We start from the raw sequence: 12,530 nt of genomic DNA, 5'->3' as shown, positions 1-12,530 counted from the left end.
TTCACCATGTTGGCCAGGCTGGTCTCAAACTCTTGATCTCAAGTGATCCACACACCTCGGTCTCCCAAAGTGCTGGGATTACAGGTGTGAGCCACCGCACCCGGCCATTCTTCTTCACCTTTTAAAATGGGAATCCAAATGCCTCGGTAAATACCAGGCCAAAAACAGGGTGTTCCTTTATATTAGCTCCTTTTCTGGGCTCCACTAAATCCCACTGTGGGCTTAGGCACGCTGTCCTGTTGGGCTTTGGTTTCCCTGACCGTGAGAAAGGGTTTGTGAAATTAAGTAGTCGTCTGCAAGGGCGGAGCTGGCGGAGGCTGTTACTAACGGGGATCACACTATCCAGCCCGCACGGTCTGTACTAACAGGAGCCTGCCTTCCCCATTCCTCGGCAGCTCCCGCCGCCTGGGCACAAAGGGAAATGCCCTGGAGAGTGAGTGACTGTTAGACCAGCCAGAAGGGAGCAATGGGAAGAGCCGCTTGCTGAGAAGAGGTGGTCTTGGCAGGACTGCAGACAGAGGACTCTCCCCAGCCCCCGGCAGGTGCCGGTCTAAACCAAGCTGGGAGGATGGAGGCCGGCCCTGGCCCAGCCCCAGGCAAGGGAGGAGCCTCGGCTCAGATGGGGCAGGTGGGGAGCCTGGGCTCAGGTGTGTCCTGTGCGAAGTGATTGCTTCCTGGCTGGCAGAGACAGAGGAAAGCGGATTGTTGGCCCCGGGACCCAGCTCTGGGACGCTGGGCTTGTCTCCCCGACCCTGACTTGGAGGAGAGCAATGGAAGGGGTAAGGCTATCTCAGTTTTGCTGTTGGCTTTCTGCATGTCTTTTCTTGAAGGTCAAATACTTCCCACTTGAGAGCCCTGCGGAAAAACTGCCTGTGCGTCCTGCCTCCCGGGCAGGAATAAACATGTCAGGTGTCAGCCAGTGCGTTTCTGCTCACACTGGCTTTGCTCAGGGCAGGTGGGAGGGAAGAGGAGTGTGCCATGTCCTGTGCCACCTGGAGTATGAGGGGACAGGAGGTGCTGAGGAATGACAGCATGTGACCCAGCTCTATCCAGCCAGCTGGACTCCTGACCTATTCCCAGATCCTCTGTTGAAGCGCCCGCTGGCTTCTCACTGTGTTTACTTGCCCTTGTGGACTGTATCCGGCCTCTACAGTGATTAGCGGGCCTCCTGGTCAGAGGGCAGTGCTTGGTGCTGGGAAACCGGCTGTGCAGTGCCCTTTTGTGGCTTGTGGCTCTAGATTGCGCTCTGCTCCTTGTTAACTGTGTGGCCTGGGGCAAGTGTGCCTGTTATCCTGAGCCCTGGGTCCTTCACTCATGAAAGTGAATTGCTAGTACAATAACTAGTTTGTGAGACTATCAGAGGTGCTTGTATAAATAGAGATGTATGGGAAAGTACCCTGCCCCACGCCAGCACTCCCTGCCCTTTGGATGGCTGAGTGCTGTTGGCATAGTTGGAGACGTCTCGCCTGACTGACCACATCTTCCTTTTTCCTTCTGCAATTCTCCACTCTCCTCTATTTCCGTCTTCAATAAGTCAGTTTCTTTTGATGTGCATGTGTGTGTGTTGCTTCCATACTTTTTTATTATACATTTGGAGTCAAGTAATTTTCTCCCATGAATCATGTGGCTTCTCACTCACATGTTTGGTTTTAAATCAGGACACAGGATATGTTTCAACTTTTGTTGGTCAGGAAAAGCTCTCCTTTGTCTCGGGGCACAGGGCATCTTTATTTCGGTGGCAGATCACTCCAGTCCAAATAGCTGAGTTTTGGAAAGGGGTGAGCAGGGGCATGTTGGCATGACTTCATCTCCCTCCTCTGAGTTATCCCTGCCACCCCCACCTCTCCTGTACCACTTAGTAAGTTTTGAGAAACTCCTCCTTGATGAGAATGTGCCAGGCTGAATATATGTAGTGTGCCTGTAAGAAAAGGAAACTGACTTACATTTTTGCCATCTCTGATGGGCCAGGATCTGCACTGGCATCCATCATTTCAGTTTATCTGATGACAACACAGTGAGATCTATGCCATTGCCCCATTTATTATAGATGAGGTAACTGACAATGTTATCACTTACTCAGTATCACACAGCTGGCAGCAGAGCTGGGACATGAGCTTACCTGTGTCAGTAACAACTGTTGAGTGCCAACTACAAGCCAAGCATTGCTAGCAAGGATTATAATAGGACAGCAGGAAGAATGTTAGGCAAATTAGATAAAAATGTACAAAAGAGCATGTTTGTTAGCTAATCACATTTTTATGAGATAAACTAATATGATTATATAACTGTCACTGCTCAGAGACAGGAAAAAATCAAAAGAGAAATAAGAGTGGTTTCTCATCTTGAAAGAAAGATTTTTTTTGTTTTCTAAAATTAACAAAATACTCACTTATTCAACATATATTTGTTGAGGACATGTTTTGTGCGGTCTGGTCCTGCTTTGGTGCTGGAGATGCAGCAGTGAACCAAATGGTTGAAGATACCTGCCTTCCTAAAACTCATATTCTAGTGAGAGAAGACAAACAAATCTGTGTATGGGTCAAATGGCAGTAAGTGCAATGTAGATACACAAAGCAGGGAAGGGAATAAGGATGGTCAGGCAGGAAGACGGACTGCTATTTTCAATGAAATCGTTTCAAGAAAGGTGTCAATGGAAGGTGGCATTTGAGCAGAAACTTGAAAAAGGTATGGGAATTAATGAACTGTGTGGATATCTTAGGGAAGAACATTCTACAGAGAAGTAATAGCAGATGTAAAGGCCCTGAGGCAGAAGCTCATTGGTGTGCTCAAGGAATGACTGGAGCTGGAGGAAGTGCAGGAGAGAGTGGTCAGAGAGAGTGGGGTCAGATGATATAGGGCCCTGGAGGCCATTGTTGAAACTTGAGCATTTCCTCTAAGCAAAATGGACAGCCACCTGGGCATTATGGACAGAGCAATGATGCAATCCAACTGACATGTTAAAAGGATCATCTGACTACTGTTTTGAAAATAGATACTAGGGACAGGAAGTGCAGAAGCCGGCCGACCAGGTAGAAGATTATTGCAGTAATCCAAGCAAGAGAGGATGGTGGCTCAGACCAGTCTTAGCAATGAAGTGGCTAGAAGTGGTCAGATGCTGGAAATAGATTAAAGGTAGGGTCAGCAGGATTTACTAATGGATTGGACAAAAAAAAAAAAAAAGAAAATTGTTGATGACTCCAAGTTGTAAAGCTAGAACATCTGGAAGAGTGGAATCAAGGTTTACTGAGATGACTTAACACACAGCAGGTTTCAAAGGAGATTAGGTGTTGGTTTTAGACGCAATATGTTTAGAGGGGGCTACACAGGCAGGTTTAGAGTTCAAGGAAGAGGCCCAGGCAGGAAGTATCATCCTGATGATACATCTACATTATCTAGAATAGCACTGGGTGTGTAGTAGATGTTTAGTATGTGTTATACAGGGGATTTTAAAACTTGGCCTCACATTCTCTGACATCTTCCCATGAAGAGATGGTGCCCATGTTCCCATCCCTTGGTTGAAATCATGACTACTTTGACCAATACCGTGTGGTACATGTAACACTCTGTGCTTTCAGAGACTGTGTCATAAAAGGTCATACCCCATCTACCTCATTTATGAGAACACTTACTCTTGCAGCCCTGAGCCCCCATGTGAGTAGTCTATACTCCAGTATTTTCTGGCTGGAGACACGTGATATATACACTCTAGTTGACAGTTCCAGCTAAGCCTAAACTTCTAGCCATTCCTGCAAGACTAAAATCAGTACCCTCCAGACTAGACCAGCCACTGGTGAGATGCATCCATATGACTTTTATCAACACCCTGTGGAACAGAAGGAGAACCCAGCTGAGCTTCATCCAAATTCCTGTCCCACAAAATTGTGAAATACAGAAAAATGTTTTTTGTTTTAGGCCACTCAGTTTTGGGGTGGTTTGTTTTCATTAACAGATATCAGGACAATTAGAAATATCCTTTGTTCTGTAGTTATTTAAAAAGTCATTCTCGTCCATAAACATAAGGTTGAAGTGAACCCTATAGAATTTTGTTTTATTATATAGTTTAGACACCCAAAGAGGTTGATGGAATTTTCTCTTTCTAAATAAGAGGTATAGCCTAGTGCATGCCCTCAGCCAGGTAGGTTTCCACTCAGTTACACAGTCATTGCAAGAGAGAACTGTAGCACTTTTGAGTTGGGAGAGCTGGCCAGTCAGGGAGCTTACAAAATGGTGCTTGAATTTTTGATGAATGAGCATTGGAATTGTAGTTGAAGTGTATTTAAGTTTACTTTTGCCTGTTTTTTTTTTTGAGACAGAGTCTCGCTCTGTTGCCCAGGCTGGAGTACAGTGGCCCAGTCTCTGCTCACTGCAAACTCCACCTCCCAGGTTCACGCCCTTCTCCTGCCTCAGCCTCCTGAGTAGCTGGGACTACAGGCGCCTGCCACCACACCCAGCTAATTTTTGTATTTTTAGTAGAGACGGGGTTTCATCGTGTTAGCCAGGATGGTTTCGATCTCCTGACCTCGTGATCTGCCCATCTTGGCCTCCCAAAGTGCTGGGATTACAGGCGTGAGTCACCGCGCCTGGCCTACTTTTGCCTCTTATCAGTGATTTGCACAAGTCATGGAATTATAAAATATAGCAGGTGGGAGTGTTCTCAAATACCAACCAGTCTGGAAACTCCCATTTTACAGGGAAATTTGAGCCACAGAGACAGAAAATGCCAACACACTTCTTCAATACGACTTATCCAGTGTGCCCCATTTACAGTGGCTGCTCCCTGAATGTTCTTGTTCAATTTGAGGGTAAACTCTGAGTCAGATCTCCTCAGTAGACTCTACTCTCAGACCCCATCTTAGAATTTCTGAGAAGTTCTAGATCCCATCTAGTTGTTCAGCTTTGCAGGGAAGAGTGTCAAGGAAACAGACAATTTTCATATTTGATGAAAAGTAGATTAATGGAGGAAGGCACAAGCTTTGATGGAAGCACTGAGAATGGATGCTTGACAAGGGGTGGGTTCATCCTGGGCTCCTTAGAGAAGCTGGTGTCTTAACTGAATGTCAGAGGAAGGGGAAGTGGCATTTCATCAGGGAACACTCGAGGGAAGGAGGGAGAGAAGGCAGAAGGGACAGCATGGGTGGAGCAGCAGAGGTAGGTAATATGGCAGGGTGATAGTTGGGGATACTTGGCAGCAAGGTGCTACTAGAGCAGAAAGTTTAAAAAAAGAGTATCCAGAGTGGAATCCCAATAAGTAAATAGGATCTGGATATTGAAAGTCCTTCAATGCCATATATAATTTATCCTGTAAACCAAGAGAGCCACTGAGAGGCTTCACTTCTAAGATGGGAGGTCCAACTAAATATCTCTGAGGTCTTGTCATGCTCTGACATTCTGGGATGGCAGTACGTTCCCGAGGTCATGCATGGCTTCTTTTTGACAGAACCCAGGTCTAAATGTCTGTGAAACCTCACACAGGCTTCAACAGCAATTTTGGAGGGTTTTTCATGAATATTTCCATTTTTAAGGAATAAGTCACAAGACAGGGTAACATCTACACAAGTGGACCTGCTGAGAGGATCTGTACTATAAGGATGGTCTACTGTTAATGAGCTTGTTCTTGGGAGAGTAGACTGGGCCTGGATTAAGTTCAGATAATTTAGGGTGAGGCTTTTTGTGATTTCTGGGAGAATTTCTGAGATGGAGAAAAGAAAAAAATCACACAATTAGTCGCAAGTCCAAAAGACGGTATATCCTGTTCATCTTTGCTGAGATGCTGCACCGCAGAGTCCTCTTGAATTGTGTTGTTTAGTCCTTGACACTGACATATTAAGTGACCTTTACTACTGGAGGGCTGAAGTCCTTGCCAGCCAGCCTTATGCAGCAGTGCTGACCTCAGCATTTAGCCTGGCATTACTTTCCCATTGAGTCAAGTCTTCCCTTCTCCAAACCGCACACCCACATTTCCCCTGGGGAGAAATGGTCCTAAAAGCAAAATCTGATCATGTCAGTCTATTGTCAGATTTCCTCCAGTTGTTCCCCATTGCCCACAGAGTAGAGCCCAAGCTCTTTGGCCTGGATGATAGAGCCAAGGCACTCTGGTGCCTGCCCTGTATGCTCTGACTCGAGTATCCTCACTCCCTGCACCACATCCCTCATGCTCCAGTTTCCTAGCCTGCTGCATCTGCATGTACATTCTCCTCTTCAGAATGCTGAACATCACTTCATTTATGACTCAGCTCAGACAACACCTCCTTCGGAAAACTTCCCTACCCCTTGGCCACAGTTGGTCTTTCCCTGCCTTGCAAGAGACCCCAGACCCTTTGATCAGACCCAGGTCTAGACTGTGAGATCCCAGAGAGCAAGGATTTTGTCTTCTCACAGAAGCAGCAAAGCCTGGCGCTTAAGAGCACACTCTGAACTGGCATGACTGGTTTAAATTTCTGGCTCTCCTGTTTACTAGCTGTTCAGTGTTGAGCAAGTTAATTAATTTCTCTGTGTCCCAGTTATCTCATTTATAAAGGAAAAATAGTACCTACATCTTAACATTCAACCGAGGTTTGAATAAATTAATATATTTAAAGAGCTTAGAACAGCTCAATGAACTCAAAGGCAGTTAATTCTACAAACAATAACTTATAGTAATAACAGGTGGGCTGTTATGGGTCAAATTGTGACACCCATCCCTCCCAAACTCATGTTGAAGTCCTAACCCCCAGCACCTCAGAATGTGACCTTATTTGAAGATAGGTTCTTTATAGAGGTGATCAAGTGATATGTTTTGGCTGTGCTCCCACCCAAATCTCATCTTGAATTGTAGCTTCCATAATCCTCATGTGTCATGGGAGGGACTAGGCAGGATGTAATTGAATCATGGGAGTGGGTTTTTCCTGTGCTGTTCTCGTGATAGTGAATAAGTCTCACAAGAGCTGACAGGTTTATAAAAGGCAGTTTCCCTGCACACACTCTTGCCTGCTGCCGTGTAAGACATACCTTTGCCCTTCCTCCTTTGCCTTCTACCATGATTGTGAGGCTTCCCCAGCCAAGTGGAACTGGGAGTCCATTAAGCTTCTTTTTCTTTATAAATTACCCAGTCTCAGGTATGTCTTTATTAGCAGTGTAAGAATGAACTAATACATGAAGTTAAAGTGAGTTCGTGAGTAGGCACTAATCCAGTATGACTGCTGTCCTTATAAAATGGGGGAATTTGAACCTGGAGAGATGCACAGGGGTGAGACAATGTGAAGATACAGGGAAGACACCATGTGAACATGAAGACAGCCATCTATAAGCCAAGGAGAGAGGTCTGGTACAGATCCTTCCCCCACAACCCTAGAAAATAACCAACCCTGCTAGCATCTTCGTCTTGGACTTTTGCCTCTAGAACTGTAAGGCAATACATTTCTCTTGTTTAAGCCACATAGTCTGTTGTGCTTGCTGTGATAACCCTAGCAACTAATAAATGAACTATATCAACAAATAAAATAAGAGAATTTATGTAAATAATTGTGCACTCTCTTCCCCCATCAACCTGGGAGGTGTTTTATATCATGTTGCTATTTTGACCGTTCCCAAAACGACAGCTGTGCTTATCTCTTCAGTGAAGAAATCTGAGAAGTATTTATTACCCCTCTGCATGGAAAATGGACAGAAATGATCCTGCGACCATGGTCAGTATTCCTCCCTGATCACTGACTTCTGGGTTTTAGCTTTTCACATCTGTAAAATCTGAAATAACAAGCCCCTGGGAGATTTTTAGAGATTAATCAAAATAATGAAACATTTTGTTAGGACCTATTAAATACAGAGAAGTTACAAATAATGTGTTTCAGAATAATAATTAAGCAATTTTGTATTATAATATTGGAAAAAGTGGAGGTTTTATTTATTACTTTTCACTGTATTATTACTGCTAGCCATCTTTCCCATTTTACAGGTAGAGTAGAATCAGTATTTAAATTCAAATGTGCCTAACTCGAGAGTCCCCATCCCTAACCATTAGTTTGGTTCTTTTTACCATAGTGATGGTGAATAGTATATAGGACAGAGGTTTTAAAAAAAACTTTAAACTGGAAACCTGAAGTTGAGTCTAGGTCTGCCATCTACTTGGAATGTGACCTTGAGCAAATAACTTATCTTCTCTGAGTTTCAGACTTCCTATCTCTAAGTGTGACTAATAATAACTATTTGTCTATAAAATTATATAGAATAATGTATTTGAAAGTACTATGAAAAGAATAAAATCCTAGACTAATATTTATAGTTGTTGATATAATCAAAATTCTCCAATCCAAAATTGTAGCAGAGCTGACATTAGAATTCAAACCACTTTCTGAGCCCTCTACCCTCCATTTTTGATGAATTAGCCAATGGCTCACCTCAAAGCCCAGAGTGTGATCTTAGACAAGAAAGAGAAAAAGAAGAAAAAAAAAGGTTGGGAAAGGTTTTTAACAACTGAAAAGTCGAAACAGAAAAACAAAGCAGCATTATCACTTAAACTTTAAAAAGATTAACAGGAAAGAACCACTTTCCACACCTTTTAAAAAAATCATACAAAAGTGTGTGTTGCTGCTGGTTTTGTTTGTTTGTTTGTTTGTTTTTTGTCCATTACAACAACTTTTCTCCAAGTTGTGGTATGGATGAAATAACATTGGATTGGGAGTCTCAAGACCTCTGGGTGACTTTGGTCTTTGCCACTCGTGCCTGTGCCCTTAGGCAAATTATTTCACCTTGGTGGGTCTCAGTTTCCATCTCAAAAAAAAAAAAAAAAAGAGACCATTGGAAACTTTAGGCTATGGAAAGAGGTTTGAAAAGGGGAACTCGGAACGGGAGGCGTGCAAGGGTGGTGCTGGCTCCAGGCTCATCTGTCTTGTCCCATTGACTGTCTTGAGTCATGGCCCACCTGGAGTGAGGGCTGGTATCATCTCAACAATGGCTGGGTTGTTGACTAACTGCCTGGAGGTAATCTCTGGAATTTCACAGCTGGGTCGCCATGGGCTGGTTTGTTTCAAGATTAGCCCCTGGAATTTCTAAATAAGTACATAATTAGATAAGCTGGCAGTGCAAGGGAGTGTCAGGTGGGAAGGGAGGGAAAGAAAGTTTTAAAGTGTGTTTCAAGGCTGAAAGCAAGAAAGGAAAAAGTTTTAAAATGCATTTTGAAGCTAAACTTCTTGGTTACAATACCACTATTCTAGAGTTTCTGAGAGAGAGGAACTCTTATAGAATATGTGCTTTAAAGCTTCAGCTTCTGGGTTTGAATCCCAGTGCTACCACTTTTTGGCTGTGTGAACTTTGGCAAGTTATTTGACCTCTCTGATTCTCCATGGAAGTGCCTACCTGCCTGATGATGGTCCCTCCCCTAGAGCTTCTATGATTTAATATATAGAGAACACTTAGAATCATGCCCAGTGCATACGTGTGCTCAGTGAGTGTTAGCTGTTGCTGCTGCTGCTGTTGATGATGATGATATCCACTGAAGGATTCACCATCTACTGAGAAATAGAAAAGTAAATAGATATTGATAATAAAAGATGGTAAATACAGTGATAGAGAAACACACAGGATATGAAGGATCATGGAAAGGGGGAATATATTCAAAATACAACTCCCTTCCAAAAAATCAGAAAAGTACAGTATCACCCGACATCAGAGTCTTACTATTTCCTCTTGTTAATTAACCCAAAGAAAAATCTCTGTTAATGTTCCATTAAGCTGTGCGTTCCAGGCAGCACTGCCTGATGCATTTTGCCCTTCAATTATTCTGGCTCTTTACATGAAACTGGCATCTCTTAGCTAAGTAACAAAATCTGACCCAGTGCCCATATGACCAACTCAAGGCCATCTCCATTTGGTTTTCTTAGCCCTTTATTTAAAGAAAAGTCGGCCGGGCGCGGTGGCTCAAGCCTGTAATCCCAGCACTTTGGGAGGCCGAGGCGGGTGGATCACGAGGTCAGGAGATCGAGACCCTCCTGGCTAACACGGTGAAACCCCGTCTCTACTAAAAATACAAAAAACTAGCCGGGCGACGTGGCGGGCGCCTGTAGTCCCAGCTACTCGGAGGCTGAGGCGGGAGAATGGCGGGAACCCGGGAGGCGGAGCTTGCAGTGAGCCGAGATCGCGCCACTGCACTCCAGCCTGGGTGACACAGCGAGACTCCGTCTCAAAAAAAAAAAAATAAAAATAAAGAAAAGTCTTGCTAAAGTCCTCTTTGATATTTTTCAGATTTTGCTGAGAGAAAAATGTAGCCTCTGGGAGGGAGTGGAAAATGGGTGTGTGAATTGAATCTAAGTCTAAACAGAGCAGAACTAAATGTTTACAGAGTGGGTCCTGTGCCCGTTGTTAGCTAGCCTGGGTTCGGAAACAGAGGGGAGTGAGGAGAAGAGGGTAACTTCATAGGATAGTTTCACAGAATGACTAGAGCCAAGGGATGCAGACTGGAGTGAAAACTCCAAGAAAACTTCATGGAATGAGTTCATGTCTGTGAGTGCAGAAGAAGGAGGCAAAATTGGAGCGTTTCTATTACTGGAAACTAAAATGCCATCTAACAGAACTGATTCAATTTTTCCATCTGAAACCATCAGGTTGATTAATTCTGAACATATTTACTGAACATGTACTCTGCCACAGTCATTTCATCACTAAAAATCACCATGATCATCATGATAATCATTGTCTTCCTCTTCCTCCTTCTTTCCCTCTTCCCCCTCCTCTTTCTCTTTCTTCTCCCCTTCCTCCTCCTCCTTTCTCTCTTCTCTCTTTATCCACATCACAACTATCTTCATCAGAATATCATTATTGTGGGTTTGCTTTGTGTCAGGCACCAGGCCAAGGTTAATGTCTATGGCAGTTCTGGGATGTGAAAAGCTATATCCCCATTTCACTCATCAGGAAGTAGGAAAATAGAGAACTGAAATAGCTTTGTAAAGGTGACAGAGACAGAATTCGTAAAGGTAGGATTTCACCCTAAGACTTTTAAATCCAAAGCCCATGTTCTTAACCCTATTGCTGTACTTGAAGTTGCTCCTAGTCTAGGGAGGAAGGGGAAGAATGTAAAAAACAATTTTTTTACATTACCCCTACTATAAAGTGTAATAAACACCACAGTAGAGGAGGTATAGGAGCTCTAGGAGCACAGGGTAGTGGCCACCCCTCACTGCATCCCTGATGGAAAGTTTCCTCGGGGACTTGCAGTTGGGTTGAGTCAAGTAAAACAAACATTTTTCAGACAATAAACATGGCTAAGAGCATTCTGGAAAGTGAGTGACATGTGTGCAAAAGCATGGAGGCATTTGTTCCTCCAGCAAATATTCACAGTGTCTTCTCTGCTCTGGTCATTATGTTAGGAAACCCAAGGGGGAATAAAAGAAGAGCGAATCTAGTGAAGTGGATGAACTAGAAAAGGTAAGACTGGAGGTAGAGAAAAAAAATATTCAGAGAGAGAGATAAGAGGAAAATAGCTGTTAATAGTATACTTATATTATGTTTTGCAATTTACAGTGCATTTTCACATGTTTAGAACACTACCTCGTACATAGTTGGCATCGAATGAATGATCTCTGTAGACCTTTAAAGTTACCCATTTGCCTAGAAGTTCTGTGAGAACAGAGAACATTTGTTCACCACTATCACCACTGAAATCTGCAGTGGGGCCACTGAGTTGCACAACTCCAATAGGTGCTGTTTACATGGTGGCCAATGAGAATGGTCTCTGTGATCACAATGTGAATAGTGATATAGAACTATTATATGCTATATTTATATCTATATATGAGTATGTGTGTGTGTAACAACATAATAGATGTACAACTTGGTAGCTTGGGTTCATATCTTATATAGAGGATTAACATTTATTGATTAAGCTAATTAATGAGAAGGAAGGCAGGAAATCTAGACAGAGATTGCCATCATTCAGCTTCTTCTCCATGCAAGGATCGTTAGTGAAATCTCTGCTGTAAACCAGCATATCCATTTCATAGATGGAGATGAGATATAATGTGACTGCCTTAGAATACAGATCTATTCAGGGCTCTCCTAGCTAATGCTTTTCTACTGCAGCATACAGTACACAGTTTCTCTTTAAAGCCATCAGTGCATGGTTTTTTCCAAAGGGCCAAGGATGCTTCTTTCCTAAGAAACCAGCTCGGCTGCAGAATGTGTTGCTGGCCCCTCACAGCTGGCAACCTCCCAAGGTGAAGGAAATTGGGAGTTGGTGCCAGGAGTCTTTGTCAGGTATTGGTGTGTAACTAATTGCTGCTGTAAACATTTCTCACAAGAAGGTCTGGCTTTGCAAGTTCTTGGAGTAAAGAAGATCCTGAGGTTTACTGAGTGGATTAGAAGAATACATATTTGGAAAGCAGAAAGACTGTCAAGCATCAATTTTGGCAGAAAATATTTTGTCCCAGATAAAGGGTCTTTCAAACATCCTTTAGTTGCATTTCTTGACTGCTTACAGCCAAGAATTGAGGCTGTAGGAGTATGCTAGAAAGAGCTAGGGGATCGAGGTCAGTAGGTCTAGTTCTGCTATTTACTAGCTCTTT

The 12,530-nt window shown here is 43.5% G+C and overlaps 1 protein-coding gene across 2 annotated transcripts in view; it reads left to right on the top strand.

Annotated features, from left to right (window-relative positions):
• Window positions 1-12,530, top strand: part of FYB2 (FYN binding protein 2) — a 111,028-nt gene continuing 98,498 nt past the window's right edge. For both annotated transcript variants that reach the window (XM_033225038.1, XM_033225037.1), the window contains exon 1: window positions 1-779. In XM_033225038.1, coding sequence (XP_033080929.1) covers window positions 771-779 — 9 coding nt within the window. In that variant the 5' untranslated portion in view covers window positions 1-770. The remainder of the gene's footprint in view (window positions 780-12,530) is intronic.

The sequence above is a fragment of the Trachypithecus francoisi genome, unplaced genomic scaffold, assembly GCF_009764315.1.
Source record: "Trachypithecus francoisi isolate TF-2019V2 unplaced genomic scaffold, Tfra_2.0 Lachesis_group12, whole genome shotgun sequence".
In the NCBI taxonomy this organism is placed as follows: Eukaryota; Metazoa; Chordata; class Mammalia; order Primates; family Cercopithecidae; genus Trachypithecus; species Trachypithecus francoisi.
The sequence above is the reverse complement of the archived record's forward strand: the minus strand, read 5'-3'. Positions and strand labels throughout refer to the sequence as shown.